An 18,388-nucleotide genomic window follows, 5' to 3' on the forward strand; every position below is an offset into this window, starting at 1 on the left:
TGAACCCTGAGTCCTTGCTGTGGCTCTGCCCCTGAACTCTGAGTCCTTCCTGTGGCTCTGCCCTGAACCCTGAGTCCTTCCTGTGGCTCTGCCCTGACTCCTGAGTCCTTCCTGTGGCTCTGCCCCTGATCCCTGAGTCCTTGCTGTGGCTCTGCCCCTGATCCCTGGGTCTTTGATGGGACTCTGTCCCTGACTCTGGGTCTTGATGGGACTCTCCCCCTGACCACTGGGTGACCTGGCCCTGTTCATGTCACCCCTTGGTTCTTCTGTTGCCTCTTTCAAAAATTAAGTTGATTGGAAATTCTGGATGCTAAAGCAGATTTAAAGTCCCTTCCTACTCTGCTGTGCTCATGCTCCTCCTGTGGTTTTACTTTCCACAGGGCCATGTGCTGGCAAGTCTGGAAACTGGGTCGGCCTCCAGTGCAGGGTCACTAACTCAGGGGAGGACCGGTCAGGCACAAAGCACCCCAGAGGTGACTTCATGCCATTCCCCACCCCCATTTCTTCCCTTGGCCCCCTCCTCTTCCCCGCCCTCCCCAGGGATGTGCACACACTCAAAGCTGCCCCAGATGTGGCCATGGGAAAGCTGATTATGCGACAGGCACCTCAGAGTGTCCTTCCAGGGATTAGTAACAATGACTCCTCCAGGAGATGGAAATCACGCCTTTCCCCATCCCCTTCCAGCAGCTTCACTCCTTCTTACCCTGTCCTGGTGGCTGTAAGGCTGAGTTTACCTATGGACCCATACCCCTGCTACAGCCTCAGTTCCTACAAGGACAGAATGGAAGTGCCCAGGAGAACTGTGGCAGGTGGACAAGCCTCAGAGACAGGGTGCCCAGCAAGGACATCCAGGGATACAGGGATGGCAGGGGAGGTGGGGGGGAGAGAGAGAGAGAAAAATGGGGGAGGAAAGAAGTGCAGCCCCCTCGATTCTGCAGGGTCCCCACTGGCAGGATGCTGGCATGGGTTGGGGAGGAAGAGTCTCAACGGTTTAGTCCGGAGAACGAGGCCCCTGACCCAGGACCAGCGTAACCTGCCCTGTGTCCTCTGGACACCACCTCTCACCTCCAGAGTTATGTAAGTGGCATCACCTGACCCCAGAAGATAATCGGCTCAGAAGCCCCAGCCTGCCCTCCCCAAGGGCTGCTGCCTGGCACAGTGGAGGCACATATAAGTCCGGGGCCTCCAGGTCTGTCTGCATGAGAGAGAGTTGCTCCAGGCCCCGGGAGCCATGACCTGTGCCCTCCTCTCCCGGCTGCTGCTGCTCCTGGCCCTGGCCGCCCCCTCCCAAGGCCACCACTTGGGCCCCAAGTCTCGCCTGCGCTATTCCAGGTTCCTAGATCCAGCCAATGTCATGTTCCTGCGCTGGGACTTTGACCTGGAGGCCGAGGTCATCATGTTTGAGCTGCAGGTCCAGACGGCTGGCTGGGTGGGCCTGGGTGTCACGAATCGCTACACCAACGTGGGAGGCGATCTGGTGGTTGGCGGGGTCTTGCCTGATGGCAACGTCTATTTCTCGGTGAGTCTGAGGGTGACTCCCTCCCCAGGGTGAGGTTCCTCTGCTGGGCAGAGGACAGCACCTTGTCCACCATGAGAAAGGTTTCGTATTCCCCAAATGTATCCAGACACGCTCCCAGAACCCCTGCTCACTGCTGATCTCTTCTGACAGCAGCAGCCCTTTGTACAGCTTCAACCCTGGTCTTTCAGGCTACGTGTCCCAAGGCTGCTAAGAGAATGGAGCCGTCGGACTGAGAGAGTCTTGCACCCAATACTTGTGAATAGCCCGCTTCATGCAGGTCACTAGGGAAGACTCAAAGCTGTCTGAGACACGGTCCCTGTCCTCAATTTCCTTTAAGCTCAGTCATGTCTCTGGACAATATGAAGTAGTCTAACAAACAAAAAGAACAGCTTAAAATTGTTAGGTACTTCTGATTAACACGAGCCTTGGTGGCTAAGAGCTCAGCTGCTAACTAAAATGTCGGCAGTTGAAATCCACTCCTCGGAAACTCTATGGGGCAGTTCTACTCTCTGCTATAGGGTTACTATGAGTCGGAATTGACTCGATGGCAATGGGTTTGGTTTTGGTCTGATTAACCAGGCAGTGTTCCAAATTAATTGCATGTCAAACCCCACAGCATCATTATGAGGCGGATTGTTATTATCCCCACTTTACAGATGAGGAAGGACCTCACCCATCGCCAAAACCACCCATCCTGAACTCTCAATCACTCTCCTAGTCCTCAATTATGTAGGGAAACATCAATTAACAGTACAAGGTGATACACATTAAGAGAAAGTGAATGGCCCAGACTGTTCAGAGGACAGGTGAGCTTTCAAGCATCAGGGCACCTACAGGTAGGTTCTGATTTATGGAAAGGAGATTTGAATTGGGAAGAGTAAAGCAAGGTTGGGTGGTGAAACTCCATCGAACACGGTCTATCTGAGAACCTGCCCTTTGATTTACTCTCTGTCCTGGGAGGACACTACACAATAAGGAAGACCTGAGTTCTGCTACGTTAGCACCTGGGGGAACTGGTGGGACACCTACTGCCACAAAGCTCGACCATCAGGGCTCCTGGTTCTTACTCTGGTCTTCCTGGACCCCAGGATCAGCACCTGGTGGATGAAGACACCCTGACGGCGGACGGGAGCCAGGATGCCGAGCTGCAGGGGCTCACAGAAGATGCTGTCTACACCACCATGCGTTTCTCCCGGCCCTTCCGTTCCTGTGACCATCATGACCAGGATATCACGGTAAAATGGGGAGAGAGAAGGACATGTAAGCACCAGCGGCTTTCTTTTGGGGAGGTGAAGTCACCTCGAATCTGGAAACATCCATGTATCTCGGGCAGCCAGACCCCGTTCCTAGGACTTCTATCCCTCTCAGCCTTCCTGGGCACTGCCCAATCACTCCATCTCCAGGAATCCAGGAGTCCTCTGCAGGGTGGTCACCACTGACTCAGCATCCACCCTACCCTTCCCAGCACCCCCTCTGGCAGGGAGTATAGAACTTGAAGAGCCTCATCTGATTCCACTGAACTTAGAATGTTAGGACGTAAGAGTTTAGCTCCACCATTTCATTTCCCAGATGTGGACACAGGCGTAGAGAGGGTGTGGGAGAGGGGCTGTGCCTTCTCAACATCACCAGCAGGTTAGCCTTGGAGGCTAGAACCCGGGTGTCCTGACACCCAATCTAAGCTCTTTCTACCCCACGGTGTAGATGTGAGCAGAAGGCCTGTGAGGTCTATGGGTGGGGTGTGCAAAGTGCCATTCATGGGTACAGCCCTTACTGCCCCAACCCCCCAGAGTGACACAGTGCGTGTGCTAGCTGCCTATGGCCAGGATGATACCTTGAAGTTGGACCGGGAGCACATCTTTGTCAAGTCCATCTTCCTGCTACAGATTATCCACCCCGATGATCTTGATGTCCCCGAGGACACCATTATCCATGACCTGGAGATCACTGACGTATGACCCTCTACCCCACCCAGCCACCCCCAGCTCCCTTCCCATCTTCCCACTCAAGGCTGGCCCTTCCTCTTGCGCCCACATGCTGTACTTCCCTATGTTCCTTGGATTGAGGTTACTCTGATCTTGCTCAGCCCCCAAAAACTGCCAAAGCAGCCTAAAATGAACCCCCTCCTTGGAGGTCCCTTCCCTGCTTCTCGGGAAGCCTCACCCCCATGGCTCAGCCTCGGTACCCCCCCTCAGTTCCTCATTCCAGAAGATGACACCACCTACGCCTGCACCTTCCTCCCTCTGCCCATCGTGAGTGAGAAGCACCACATCTACAAGGTGCCAGGGCCGGATGGTGGGCCGTGGCTAAGCAGAACAGGCGGGGAGGAGACCAGGCGGAGTCCACTCTGAGGGACAGTGCTCAGAACGCCGCTGGGTGGGAGCAATGGGGGAGCAGCTAGGCAGAGAACGGGGCCAGGCGGGTTTGGTGGAGTCCATAGTGGTATGATTTGGGGAGAACAGAGTTATAGCTCCGAGAACTATGGAAAGGAGTCACAGTCATGCAACGGTTAAGCACTCAGTTGCTAACCGAAAGGTCGGTGGTGTGAACCCACCAGGAGTCTGCAGGATAAAGACCTGGTAATCTGTTCCCTTAAAGATCATAGCCTAGGAAACTCTGTGGGGCAGTTCTACTCTGCCCTACAGGGTCGACACGAGTCACAACAACAGCACTGTCCTCCACACCCAACAGTGCAGCATATTTGGAAGAAAGCAACTCATTAACAAATATTTGCAAAGAACAAGACATGAACCCTGCCCTGCCTGAGAATGGCACTCTTTTGGCTCAGGAGGAGGTGAAGGCAGGGAGGGGACACAGCCAAGGGCCTTACGGCCACAAAGTCTGGCTAGAAGGACTCAGATGTGGTCACCTAAGCTCACATGTCAATTTTGACCAACTAAACAGGAGTACTACCTTACAGCGGCAACCCCTTGTGTGTCAGAGTAGAACTGTGCTTCAAAGGGTTTTCAGTGGCTGATTCCCCACCAGCAGCAGCAGCAGTAGATTGCCAGACCTTTCTTCCAAGGGCCTCTGGTGGTAGATTATTTTAGAAGAAGTAGCACGTGTGTGGGAGCCATTTTCTTTAGAAAGAGAGTCCAAAAATCTTGATTTCATGCCCAGAGGTAATGAAACCAGATGTGTTTATTAAGGAAAGTTAGGCAGCCCGGCACATCCCTGCTAACCAAGTTGGCTGTACCTCAGGAACGGGCTAGAGGCAGGCATGGGGTTGGGAGAGGAGTCAAAGGGAGTGGGGGGAAACTATAGGGGTGGGGGGAAGGAAACAGGAAATGGAAGAGAAGAAAAGTGAGGCGGGGCCAGGCGGGGTGGTATCTGGGGAAGAGAGGAGTGCAGGAGGGGGCACAGAAGGTCCTGACTAGTGCCGGCCCTTCCTTGCCCAGTTCGAGCCCAAGCTGGCCCACCACAATGAGACCATGGTGCACCACATCCTGGTGTATGCCTGCGGCAATGCCAGCGCCCTCCCCACCGGCATCAGCGACTGCTATGGTGCTGACCCGGCCTTCTCGCTCTGCTCGCAGGTTGTCCTAGGCTGGGCCTTGGGCGGCACTGTGAGTCAGGGGTGGGGATGCACTGCTGGGGGTGCCTGCTGAGGGACACCGGAATGGCTGGACGGGTGGAGGCAAGGCGCTGGCGCCCTGCCCCCCGCCCCCAGCTCCCAGCCCTCCTGCTGCCCAGCTCCTCCTTCCAACAGAGCTACCAGTTCCCGGATGATGTAGGCATATCTATCGGGACCTCCATGGACCCCCAGTGGATCCGGCTGGAGATTCATTACAGCAATTTCTACAACCTCCCTGGTGAGGGGGCTTGTTCGGGGCAGGGTGCTGGTGGGCTGGCTGATCCCTGTGTGTCTGGGAAGATGGTGTGGGGTGCGTGCAGGGACGCCCCACCCAGCTGCCCTGGGCCTCTTGTGGCCCCTGCCTCCTCCCACGGCTCCTTTCTGCGCCAGGCATCTACGACTCCTCTGGGATCCGCATGTACTACACCCCGCGGCTGCGCAGACACGACATGGGCGTCCTGCAGCTGGGCATCTTCACCTTCCCCATTCACTTCATACCCCCAGGCGCCCAGTCCTTCATATCTTACGGGCTGTGCAAGACGGAGAAGTTCGAGGAGGTGAGCGGGGAGGCCCCTCGATGCAGCACAGAGCTGGTCTGACCCACATGCCGGAGCCTCAGGCCCAGAGAATGACCACAGCCTGGTGCTTGGGGCTTCGAGGACGGGGGGTCAAGGCTGGTGGGCTGGAGGGGCCGAAAGAATCCGGGGCTGAGGGTCAGAGCCCTCAGAGCAAGGCGTCCAATACCCAGGGAGGAAAATCCAGAGGCAGGGTGAGACCAAACCAGGTTTCCTGCCTCCCTGTCTCAGATGAACGGGGCCCCGTTGCCCGACATACAAGTGTATGGCTACTTGCTCCACACCCACCTGACAGGCCGGGCTCTGCAGGCCGTGCAGTACAGGTAAGGGGCCAGCTTGACTGGGAGTTTCCTTCTGTGTGTGGGGATGCATGTGAGGAATAGGTATTTGTTCTGCAGCATAAGGCTACGCTCTGTAGGGAGTAGGGGGAGCTAGCTCTATCCCTAGCCAAGGCTAGGAAGGAGGAGCGTCTGTATTTCACCCACAAGATGCACCCCTAGAATGACCCACCCACGCCATCTTTATTAGCAGTTTCCTCTCTCCTCCCCTTCGTTCCCTGTAGAAATGGTTCCCAGCTCCGAACCATCTGTAAAGATGACTCCTATGACTTCAACCTGCAGGAGACTCGGGATTTACCTGCTCGCGTGGAGATCAAGCCTGTGCGAAGGGGAAGCAGGACGGGAGTTGGGGGAGGCGTGACTGGAGCTGGGGAGGTGTGGCTGGAGTTGGGGGTGGTGCCGCTAAAGCTAGGGGAGGCGTGACTAAGGCCAGGGGAGGCCTGGCTGGAGCTGGGGAAGGCTGGGCTGGAGGTGGGGAGAGTGGCTGGAGGTGGGGAGAGTGGCTGGAGGTGGGGAGAGTAGCTGGAGGTGGGGGGTAGGGCTGGAGGTGGGGGATAGGGCTGGAGGTGGAGGGTAGGGCTGGAGGTGGGGCAGGGCTGATGGTGGGGGAGAGTGGCTGGAGGTGGGGAGAGGCGGAGCTGGAGGGGAGAGGCAGAGTTGGATCTCCTAATCAGCCAAGTCCCTCTGTCTTACTCCCAGCATACCTGCTACACCCCAACAGGGAGACGAGCTGCTGGTGGAGTGTCACTACCAGACGCTGGACCGAGACTTCTTGACTTTTGTAAGTGCCTGCCTCCCAATCATGGTCACCATGACAATGTCCCCCAGTAGAGCCCCCACTTCTGCCGTGGCTCCAAGTGACACTGATTGACCCAGCTGAAGCCTCTTCCTCCCTCAGATGGTGTTACCCTTTAACATGGGGCTCCTCATGCTCTCCCACCCCCACACATCGGAGGTGGGTGCAGGGACTCCCTACCTTCAGTCAATGGCCATTGGACCCTGGGAGACAGTGTGTTCTGGAGACTGAGAGCATGGACCCTGGACCTCACTGCCTGGGTGTGAATGTGCACCCAATCACTCAGTAGCTTTGTAACTTTAGACAGTTCCTCTACCTCTTTGTCTTCAGTTTCCTCATTCATAAAATAATTACTAATTGTACATACAAAACCCCTAGATTCATGTCTAACTTGTGGCAGGCCCCCAAGAGGGTTGGCTGCTGTTACCATGGTCACAGGGAACCCCACCCATTCTGTGCATCAGAAATGGTTGCTGGGACTCAAAAGGAGTTGCAGGCTGTAGAGGAAGATAAGACTGCCATACAGATTATTATCAAAAGGTAGAAAGTGATATATATATCATAACGGAAGAATGAGGATAATGCATGTGGGGAATTCACAGGAAAAATTCTAAGGTCCTACTAAAGTGAACTGAATTTGTGACACATTTGAGTGGGTCTTACTTCAGACACATAAAGAAGGGGATGCCAAAGGAAGAGAAGGTTGAGAAAACCATGTACGAGGAAAGTAGAGGTGTGCAGGGAGAGCGATGACTTGACTGGGAAGTTAAGGAATGGGAAATGATATCTGAAGGAGTGAAGGAGGGAAATGGAGTTGGAAGGAGCCCTGGATGCAGAGGTGATACTGTATCATCTCTATCTCCAGGACAACAGGGTCTGTTGCTCTAAAATATTTTCCAAGTGAATGAATGAATGGGTGGGAATTTAGACAGATAGATAGAAAGATAGATCTCGTTACTCGTTGCTGTCCAGTCGATTCTGACTCATAGTGACCCTATGGGGCAGAGTGGAACTGCCCCATAGGGTTTCCAAGGAGCAGCTGGTGGATCTGAACTGCCAACCTTTTGGTTAGCAGCCAAGCTCTTAACCACCACACAGTCAGATAGGCAGGCAGGCAGGCAGGCAGATGATATAAAGAAACGAGTTGCCCTCAAATCAGCTCCAAGTCACGGCAACCTCTTGTGTGTCAGAGTAGAACTGTGCTCTACAGGGTATTTAATGGCTGATTTTGCAGATCGTCAGGCCTTTTTTCCAAGGTGCCTCTGGGTAGATTTGAACCACTAACCTTTCAGTTAGCAGCCGAGCTCATTGACTGTTTGGATCACCCAGGGATGCATGTGCATATATGCATATGTATGCCAAGGACTATTGTTCAGTGGGCTATTGGGAGCCACTGGGGGTTTGTGGATAGGCAGATGACAGGACCCAAGATGCATCCTAAGCAAACCAGTCTAGCAGCTTAGGAGACTAGTTGGGAGGCTGCCATTCCGTCTGGAGCCAGAGTTGTGGCTGTGGACATCCAGAGGACAGGGCAGGTCTGTGGGATGCTTCCCTGGAGACGCAGGTGTGGTAGCAGCAGTAAGGAACAGCACTGAGCTGAGCCTAGATTAAGGGAAAAGGGGAACAGCCTGGTTGGCAGAAGACCCACCTCACCTGGTTTCTGCCTGCCCCTGCACACCTGTGTGTCCTTGTCTCTCCATCGGTCTCTCCTCCCCTAGGCGGGGCCCAGCACGGTCAATGAAATGTGCCTCATCTTCCTTTTCTACTACCCCCGGAACAACATCTCCAGCTGCATGGGGTATCCCGACATCGTCTCTGTGGCCCGTGAGCTGGAGGAGGAGGTGTCTGAGTGAGTCAGCCTGGGGCATAGGCCCTCAGGTGCGTGGGGAGAGGGCTGGGGAGGATGGGGGAGGAGGAAAAGGAGAATCCCCACTGTCCCTGATGCTGGGCTCCTCCAAGGACTGCCTGATGCCCCCTTCCTCGTCATCCCACCTTGCCACGGTCTGAATGTCACAGCTGACACAAGGCGGGAACTTTGTGGGTTTTCTCCACATTAGCAAGGCCACTCAGAGGGGCAGATAAGAACTAGCCTGAGAAGCAAGATCACCTGCCAATAAACTCTTTGTCTGCCTCTTTCTCAAGCACTCGACTCCATCGGAGTGTGTTCTACTTCTGAGCAGCGACTCTTGGTCATGGGGCTAAGAGATCCTTTCTGAGACTCTTAGCAAAGTCCAGAAACTTCTTCCCAAGAAAAATGCTCATCAGTGCAGACACATTCCATTTCACACAATTTCAGGGCATTTGAAGGTTCCCAAAGCTAACCACCAAACTTCTTGGACTCCAGTGGTCCCAGATTTAGTCAAAATATCCTCTCTTCCATTTTGTTCTAGTCCCATCTCTGAGCTCTGACGATGTTTCTCTTTAGTCAGACTCACTATGATTGTCTCACTGAGTTGTAAGACATGCCTCATGGTTTATGCCGACGCAGAACTGACGCTAACAAAAGCGAGCATGGTTTGTGCACAACCCTGAACTGCTGTCTGTCCCCCCTCCGGGTCCTACCACCCACGGCAGCTCCATGGAGGCCATGATGGCCATGAACAATGTCGAGTGGACCCCAGAGAACATTAAGAAGGCAGAGAAAGCCTGCAAGGAGGCCGAGCAAACGGTGATCATAAAGACGATTGACGTGAGCATCCCGAGACTGCCCTGCACAGTAGGGGTGGTGGGTGCGGGACAAAAGAGGGATGAGGGGTGAATGGCAGTGGTGGGAACACTGGTCAGAGAGGAGGGGCCGAGGAAGCAGAGGACGCTGTTACCGCCCTGGGTTGCAGGTATGGTTAGTGGGCTGGGAATAGCCAGTTATGGTCTCAGGAAAGGAATTGGGTGAGGGCGCGTCCAGCCTTACCTACGGCCTCTCCCCTGCAGGAGGTGGTGGGGAACACCACAGGCTGGATCCCCGACATTGTCCCTATTCCCCGGGGTCCCTGCTTGGAGTCCACCGGGGGCAAGGTGGAGCCCCACGACAAGAACCCTGTGGGCTTCAGGGCCATCCCCCTGGCCCTCTCGGGTGCCAGCATGGCTGCCCCCAGGATCCTCCCCCTAGTCACCCTCCTGTTTGCACAGGGGACCCTCTTGTGGCTCTTAGCTTCCCTGCAGAGTAGAGACTGACCCTGTCCCCCCTCTCCCACACCAGGCCGCTCTCCACAGCCCTCCCCTCCCAGCAGACACAGACCCTCCCCCTGTGCTCCTCCCCCCTTGGCCCAGCCAGCTGCAGCTGCCCTAGGTAGGCTCTAAGAGACCCTTGCTACCCACCTCCTCCCCTGGAAAGCTCATGTTAACTATGGAGGGTAAATAAAGGATTCATTCCTCTCACTACTCTCTGCAGGTCTGTGGGGACAAGAGGAAGCACAGGCTGATGTTTATAGTGACCCTGGTCTCCTCTGTGAGATGAGAACAGAGACACAGAGACCCCTTGAGGGGTGGGGAAAAGAGAGGATATCATTAAAGGCAAAGGAAAAGGGTCCAGGCATTTGTGATAGATAAAATGCCCTCAGTTTCAGGGGTTGTGTCTTTTTGCTTGGCACTGGGGAACACCCAGTAGGAAAAAGAACAAGCCTGAGTCTTAGGGGTTCCGAGCCTTGGAATGTTACATGTGTGGTGGAGAAGGTAGAGTCTCTGATAAATGGGGGTGAGATGAAGATGAAGGGACGCAGCGAGTCAGAGACAAAGGAACTAAGAGGCCGTGTCATGCTCCCCTCGACCTAGGATTAAGGTGGAAGGAAGAGGGATCATCTGGAAAGGACAGTTTAGGAGCCAGAGCATACAGCCAAACACTCCTCCCAGTGCCATCTCTTCCCAGTTCTCTGTCCTCACAGCTCAGTAGGGCATCATGCAAATACTACCGGCAGCACTGCAGGTGCTACATCCTACAAGCACCCAGGACTTTGGGCAGGTCAGACTACATTCTACTTTGAATCCACCTGCTCCCCCAGCAACCCCAAAGACATCACTCCAGGTAATCGGTGCAGGCTCTCACCCAGGTTATCTCAGCACCAGTCTTGTTGTTAAAGTCAGTTTGGGGGAAAGAGTAGATAGAGGAGGAGGGCCTCAACTGGTTAAAATAAATCAGAACAAAATGAAAGAGCAGGAGAAGAAGGAGAAAAGCATGTGGGGCGTGGGGGGCGGTGAGGGAAGTGAGAGGACATGGTGAGCCCACTTCCTCTCTTCTTAGATAGCATTCAGTGAGCTTGGCTCACAAGACCACTGGATTCACCATCTCAACTGCAGCTAATGGCATGTGTAGCCTGTGGTGGCAAAAGGGGAGCTAGGCCCAGCTGGGGCGATCCCAGGGCACACACAAACCTTCCGGAGTCTGTGCATCTTTTCATTTGACAGCTCCTCTCTTGCACAGATGGAAAATCCTCTCCCCAGCTGCAACAGAAAGCACTGGTCATTGCTTTCTCCCCACCTTTCATCATGCTGGTAACCCAGTTTCCTCTCGCTGCTTGGTAGGGGTCTCATCACTGTCTAAATGCTGCTCCTCCTAAGTGAGCTGAGATAGAGCAGAAGAGCTCCCCAATGCTGCAAACCCAGGGGCCCTCAACCTGTGCTACATATTCAGCCTACTTGGTGGGAGATTAGCATTCTGATGGGGTAGAGCCCAGGCATCTGTAAATCATTAAATGCTCCAGGTGTTTCCAATGCACATTGAAGATGGAGACTCACTGAACTAGAGGTTTAGTTGCTCTTGACAGTCCACTTCCTCCACCAGGGCAGGGGTCACATGCCACATCAGGTATTGCAGCTGTAGCACAGGCACTGAGCAGTCAGGAGGACTGGGTGAAGGAGGATCCTGGTTCTCACCTCCTGGTACACTGCACTCCCCACACTCACCCAGTTCTCCTTCTACCTCACTGCTGGCCACTCTTTCTCTGTCTCCTTTTCTGCTCTCTTCTCCTTTCCTTGTTGTCGTTGTTAGCTGCCATCATGTTGGCTCAGACTCATGGAGACCCCATGTGTTACAGAGTAGAACTGCTCTGTAGGGTTTTCTTGGCTATAATCATTAGGGAAGCAGATTGCCAGACCTTTCTTTCACAGAGCCACTGGATGGGTTTAAACCATCAATCTTTAGGTTAGCAGTCCAGTGCAAACCACTTGCACCACCTAGGCTCCTTCATTCCTCTCTTAGATTTCAAATGTTGGGGTGCCTCAGGGCCCTAGCCTCATTCTCCCTGTGTGTGTGTGTAGTTATGTGTATATCTTCTCCCAAACTAATATAATCCAGCCCCATGGCTCAAATACTATCTCTATGTCAATGACTTCAAATTTATCTCTAGCCAGAACCCGACCCAACGCCTCCACATTTATGCATCCAACTCTCTGTCTGATGTCTGTCTCCTCTTAGATGTCTGTTGTGGATTGAATTGCGTCCACCAAAAATATGTGTATCAATTTGGCTAAGCCTGGATTCCCACTATTGTGTGGTTGTCCTCCCATTTCGTGATTGATGTGATTTTCTTATGTGTTGTAAATCCTACCTCTATGATGTTAATGAGGAAGGGTAGGTGGCAGTTATGTTAATGAGGCAGGACTCAGTCTACAAGACTGGATTGTGTCTTGAGCCAATTTCTTTTGGGATATAAAAGAGAGAAGCGAGCAGAGAGACCGCATACCACCAAGAAAGCAGCACCGGGAGCAGAGTATGTCCTTTGGACCTGGGGTTCCTGCACAGAGAAGCTCCTAGTCCAGGGGAAGATTGATGAGAAGGACCTTCCTCCAGAGCCAACAGAGAGAGAAAGCCTTCCACTGGAGCTGATGCCCTGAATTTGGACTTCTAGCCTACTAGACTGTGAGAAAATAAATTTCTCTTTGTTAAAGCCATCCACTTGTGGTATTTCTGTTACAGCAGGACTAGATAACTAAGACAATGTCTGAAAGTCATATTAAACTTAATGCAGCCAAAAGGGAACTCTCTAGTTCCTATTCTCATCTCCAAGTTCCCTGTCCCCCAAATTTGGTCTTATCAATACTGTGAAGGGTCTGAGATTTTACCCTGCTTACAAATAACGAGCTAGCCTGCCATTTTCCTTGGTGCTGGCATGGACTTCCCTGGACCCTATAAACCAGAGTCCACATACAGCTTTCACAAAATGCCCCAGGTGGTAGCATAAGCACGCTGACGTTGCCTCCAAATTCTCTGGACTTGGTTCTGGACCATGCTTTCTGCATCAATTCAAGTTGAAACTCTCAAGTTTCTTAAAATGTCAAACCTAAGTCCGCTGTGTTTAAAACAGTACTCCTTCCCTACCTTTTCACAATTCCATACCTTCAATTGTGGTCCATTTCTATGCACAAAGGGGTTGAATTTCAGTAAGAACGGAAATATGGTGGTTTGAGCAAATGCATCCTCAGTTTTCCAAATTCCAAGTGCTTCAAGTGGAGCAGTTGGTCACCTCATCTGCCCTGGTATGGGGTCCCACAGGCATTAGGTCACAGAACACTTGGTCTTGTCTCAGAGCATGGGGTGCCCTCAAGCCAAGTCCCCTGGGGCTCCCTCCATGAAGACACAAGTGAAGGCATCTATGACCAAGTCCATTGGTACAGTTTAGGATTATGAGTTTTATTTCTTGGTGTCAGAAGGTCAATTGAAGAGTCATATATACTCTGGCATAAGGTCTATTAACTTTGCTCAGATTGACCTGTGGGCACATTCCAAAAGGCAGATGCAACCAGCTCATGATTCTGTGTGTCCTGTGGATGACCATCAAAGGTGGCAAGTCAGAGGCTGGCAGATGTGTAGCTGGCAGGTGGTAGATACCCATGTGGAAAAGGCACCTTAACAGATGCCAGCGTTCCAATAAGTTCATGGTATATTTGATCAGGGCAGGAACATAGAACTAGGGTATTGTTGCCCTGTTGCACCAACGGTTGGTCTCGGCTACTAATTGAAAGATTGGCAGTTTAAACCTACCTACTGGCACCATGGAAAAAAGGCCTGGTGGTCTGCTTCTGTAAAGATTACAGCCAAGAAAACTCTGTGGATCTCAGTTCTACTCTGTAATACATGGGCTGTATATGAATTAGGATCGACTCAACAGCAACAGATTTTTTTTTTTTTTTTTTAAAGGAAGTGGTTCTAACTCTTTGGTGTCAAGACCCCTTGATACTCTTAAAAATTATTGAGGACCCTGAAGTGCTTTGTTTATGTGGGTTATACCTATTAATATTTACTGTATCAGAAATTAAAATGGAATCATTTGTAAAATACTTATTCATGAAAAATAACAATAAACCACTACATGTTAACATAAATAATATATTTTTATGAAAAATAACTGTTTTCCAAAGCAAAAAAAAAAATCAGTGAGAAGAATGGCATAGTGGCATTATTTTACATTCTTGTAAATCTGTTTATGTCTGACTTACTGGAAGACAGATTCTTGTATCTGTCTCTATATTCATCTATTGTGGCAACACACACCATGGCATCTCTGGGAAATGCCAGTGTCTACTCGTGAGAGATGAGAGTGACAAAGGCAAATCATAAAATATCAACCTATTATCATTATGAAGTGAAACAGAGGGAAACTCTCCATGAGATGAAGCAACATGGTGGCTGCAACAATGGGCTCAAACGTACCAAAGACTGTGAGGGTGGCGCAGGACCAGGCAATGTTTCGTTCTGTTATACGTAAGGTCGCCATGAGTCAGAGCAGACTCCATGGCAACTACCAACAGCAATAATCATTATGAAAATAGATTTGACCTTGTGGACCCCAGAAAGAGCCTCGGGGCCCCCAGGGGTACCTGAACTGTGCTTTGAGAAATACTGTCCTAGAAGGAAACCTTCAATATCACCCAACTGGCTGGACTCGGTTGTGGCCAGGAGTCTATTCATGGGGTCTGGAAGAGCTAAGGAGCCCTGGTGGTGCAGTGGTTAAGCACTCAGCTGCTACCCGACAGGTCAGTGGTTCGAACCCACCAGCCGCTCTGAGGGAGAAAGACGTGGCAATCTGCTTCCATACAGATTTACAGCCTTGGAAACCCTATGGGACAGTTCTACACTGTCCTGTAGGGTCACTATGAGTCAAAATCAGCTTGACAGCAATGGGTTTGGTTTTGGTTTTTTTGGAGGAGCTAAGAAAGAATCAAAGGTGAATGGTGAATTAGGATGAGAAAGACAAGAATAAGCTGGAAGCTGGACAGTAGAATAATAGGAGAAAAGATAGTGGGTAAAATAAAAATTAGACTCCAGCTCTGATCCTGGGGCAGAGACTGTCTCCCCCCCATGCCATATAGTTATCATTGCACTGTCATCTCTGTTCGAGTGGCCCCGGGCTACGGGAGACCTTGTAAATGCTCCCAATCATTGGCGGTAACATTAGGGATCTAAGACTATCTGAAAACTAAGATTAGTGCTAACTTCCTGCAAGTACTTTACGTGTCTATGAATAGAAGTACTTATCAAATGTGGAGTAAGACTATCTGTAATACCTATTGAAGTCATGGCTGCAAAGTTTGGGAAGTTATGTTTTTAAAATATGTAATCATATTTTTATTTTCTATGCTAGTAAAAGTAACATGCAATATTCCTAATTTAATAATTCTAGTGCCTGGAGTCAAGGTGTACACAAGATCTACAGTAGTACCATTTTCCATATTGATGGCTACATTTAGGATCTCTTTAGAAGCAATAATACTTTCAGTATATGGAATAGCAAATTACTGTATTGGTAGCCATGGAATTGGGAAAAGTCCATAGAAAAATAAAGTGCATTTTTTTAAATCATTACTAGTTAAGTAATCTATTGTGACACTAATAATCATGGTTATAGTGGCCATTTGAGAGTTAGAAGTATTACCAGTGCTCTCAATAATGGTATTATGTCTTGTAACCCAAGAAATAAGTTGGGCTATTTCAATCACTACATCTAAAGCAATAGTACTTGCAAAGCCTAACGTGGTGTTATCTGAGATACCAACACCATCTGTGAAGTCTGCAGCAGGGCTATATAAAATATCTGTAGTTTATTAATTGATGGGTTAATAGAAGTAGTAACTATAAAATAAAAAGAACAGTAGTACATATTTTAGCTGTGAATGATGTGCCCACAGCTTCTTAAGTGAGCCTTCTAAAGCTTGTAATGGATGCCTCTTTAGACATAAGTGCAATGTCGACAATGCTTGGAGTAGCTGTATGTGTTATGGCTAGAGTGCTAATATTTGTGGAAGCTTATGTGAAAGAATAAGATAATGTATCTGTTCATTGATTTTCTATACCTCCAATAGTTGTTTTAAAGAGGTAAAGTCTGTAGTAATTATACTGTCTTGAGTAGCAATGATCAAGGAACTCGATTGGCATTTATGGAGTTTGAAGTATAATTAAAGGAGTAGCAGAAGCATCCAAGGTTCTGTCAGCATATGTGGTGATATTTGTGATACCTGCAGTAGCACTAGTTGCAATCATCGGTAAATGACTGGTAGAAGAATTTGTTGTTACTGGAAGGTGAGTTGCTGTATGTAGAGTAAAGGGAGTTCACATGTCTTAGACTGTTGTGGTATTTGGATTAGAAATGTTTGTGGTGTTACCTGTAACCCTGCTGGAGCCATCTGCATCAGTAATATTTACTGTCTGCCCAATGTAGGGTCCATGGTGGCAGTTCTGACATTTGTGGTCAGAGTATTTATAAGGCCTGCTGTGGGAAAAGAAAGAGAGCTTTGAGTAGTAGAGAATGGTATGTCTGTGGCAGCTACTGTAGCAAAGGTAGTATCTATGGAGCGAAGTGTACCAGTAATTATCCTGTTTGTAGTGGGGCTACTTATTGAGTTCGTTATGGTGGAAGAGGTTCCATTGTCCAGATTTGTGGAAACTAATGCATAGCTAGTGCTTGTAGTACATGTGGTGCTAAGGGAGGTGGCAGTTGTTCCTTCAGGAAAAGGTGAGCTTATACAATCTGTTGCAGCAGGTTTGGTATATGCAGTAAATTTGTCTGTCTGTGGAAGTAAGTATTGTAACTGGGCTTGTAGTACTTTTTGTGGTGCTGGTAGCAGCAGCTGTAGCATCTATTACCACAGTACTTTGTGTATCCAGAGTATTAAAATGAGTGGTGTTTGCTTTAGTAGGCATAGTAAAATTAGTAATTATATCAGTAGTAAGTGTATTACTTGTTGGAAAGGGGCTCAAAATAGAAGTAGCAGAGTTAAGAGTAGACATAGGAATAGGGGTAGGAGTGGAGGAAGGAGTGGAAGAAGTAGTCATTAATGGAATAGTGATACTTGTACTAACAGCATCAGTACTTGAAGAAGAAAGAGTAGTCATAATAAGGACAATATTACTAGTGCTAGTAACACTTGTACTTATAGGAAAAGGATTAGTCGTAACAGAAAGAGTATTATTAGTACTAGCAGTGTGAGTATTTGTAGGAGAAAGAGTAGTCACTATAGGAATAATATTACTAATGCTAGTACCATCAGAAAATGTAGAGAAAAGAGAGTTTGTAATGGAAACATTATTACTAGTGATAGCAACATCAGTACTTGTAGGAGAAGTAGTCATCATAGCAACAGTAGTGTTCACAGCATTAATATTGTAGAGTAAGAAGTAGTCATAATAGCGAAATTATTGCTAGTAGTATCAGCACCAATAATTGTAGCAGAAGATGTGGCTGTAATAGGAACATTATTATTAGTGTCAGCAGCATCAGTACTTGTACGAGAGGGAGTAGCTTTAATAAGAACACTAGTACTAGTGCTAGCATCAGTATTACTTGTAGGGGAAATAATAGTTTTAATAGAAAGTGTAGTATTAGTGTTAACATCAGTAGTACTTGTAAGGGAAGGAGTATTTGTATTAGAAACAGTAGAATTAGTGCTAGCCTCAGTAGTACTTGAGGGAGAAGGAGTAGTTGCATGAGAAACAGTAGTATCAGCGCTAATGTCGGTAGTATTTATGCTAGCATCAGTACTACTTGTGGGATAAGGAGTAGTTGTAATAAGAATAGTAATATTAGTGCTTGCATCAGTAGTGCTTTCCAGGGAAGAAGTGATTATAATAGGAACAGCAGTATCAATATTAGTATCAGCAGTAAGTGTAGAAAAAGGAGTAGATGTAATGACAGTAGTAGTACTAATGCCAGCATAAGTAGTATTTACTGGGAAGGAGTGGTATTGGAAATAGTAGTATTGGTGCTAGCCTCAGTAGTACTTGTGGGGGAAGGCATAGTATTAGAAAGAGTAGTACTAGTGCTAACATCATCAGTACTTATGGGTTAAGAAGTGGTTGTATTAGAAACAGTAGTATTAGTGCTAGCATCAGTAGTACTTTTAAGGGATGGAGTAGTTGTATGCAAAACAGCAGTACCAGTGCTATGAGCATCAGTAGTGCTTGTCAGGAATGGAGTGGTTGTATCTGAAATAGCAGCATTAGTGCTAGCATCAGTAGTATTTATCAGGGAAGGAGTAGTTGGATCCAACACATCAGTACTAGTACTATGATCACCAGTAGTACTTATAGAGGAAGGAGAAGTTGTATTAGAAACAGTAGAATTAGTGCTAGCATCAGTAGTCCTTGTAGGGGAAGGAGTAGTT

At 49.4% G+C, this 18,388-nt stretch overlaps 2 protein-coding genes across 2 annotated transcripts in view; one reads left to right on the plus strand and one right to left on the minus strand.

Moving 5' to 3' along the window:
- The first annotated feature begins 1,231 nt into the window (after window positions 1-1,231).
- LOC101344055 (putative DBH-like monooxygenase protein 2) lies at window positions 1,232-9,970 on the plus strand. The gene is made up of 13 exons (XM_004382376.2): window positions 1,232-1,519; window positions 2,608-2,754; window positions 3,307-3,468; window positions 3,712-3,795; window positions 4,915-5,082; window positions 5,226-5,328; window positions 5,481-5,647; window positions 5,897-5,988; window positions 6,228-6,324; window positions 6,725-6,784; window positions 8,518-8,648; window positions 9,374-9,488; window positions 9,728-9,970. Exons 1-13 carry the CDS (start codon window positions 1,232-1,234, stop codon window positions 9,968-9,970), a joined length of 1,857 nt encoding a protein of 618 aa, XP_004382433.2.
- Window positions 9,971-16,487: 6,517 nt separating this feature from the next.
- The window catches only part of LOC111821639 (probable maltase-glucoamylase 2), a 4,554-nt gene continuing 2,653 nt past the window's right edge, over window positions 16,488-18,388 (minus strand). Inside the window, exon 2 of the mRNA XM_023736922.1 lies at window positions 16,488-17,239. Coding sequence (XP_023592690.1) covers window positions 16,731-17,239 — 509 coding nt within the window. The 3' untranslated portion in view covers window positions 16,488-16,730. The remainder of the gene's footprint in view (window positions 17,240-18,388) is intronic.

Source organism: Trichechus manatus, unplaced genomic scaffold, assembly GCF_000243295.1.
Source record: "Trichechus manatus latirostris isolate Lorelei unplaced genomic scaffold, TriManLat1.0 scaffold00093, whole genome shotgun sequence".
NCBI classification, from domain to species: Eukaryota; Metazoa; Chordata; class Mammalia; order Sirenia; family Trichechidae; genus Trichechus; species Trichechus manatus.

Excerpts from the sequence above, each read along its gene's own strand:
- LOC101344055 (XM_004382376.2), top strand. The coding sequence starts at position 1,232 with ATGACCTGTGCCCTCCTCTCCCGGCTGCTGCTGCTCCTGGCCCTGGCC. Across the intron at positions 5,989-6,227 it reads CTGCAGGCCGTGCAGTACAG|AAATGGTTCCCAGCTCCGAA; the intron begins GTAAGGGGCCAG and ends CGTTCCCTGTAG. Across the intron at positions 6,785-8,517 it reads ACCGAGACTTCTTGACTTTT|GCGGGGCCCAGCACGGTCAA; the intron begins GTAAGTGCCTGC and ends CTCCTCCCCTAG.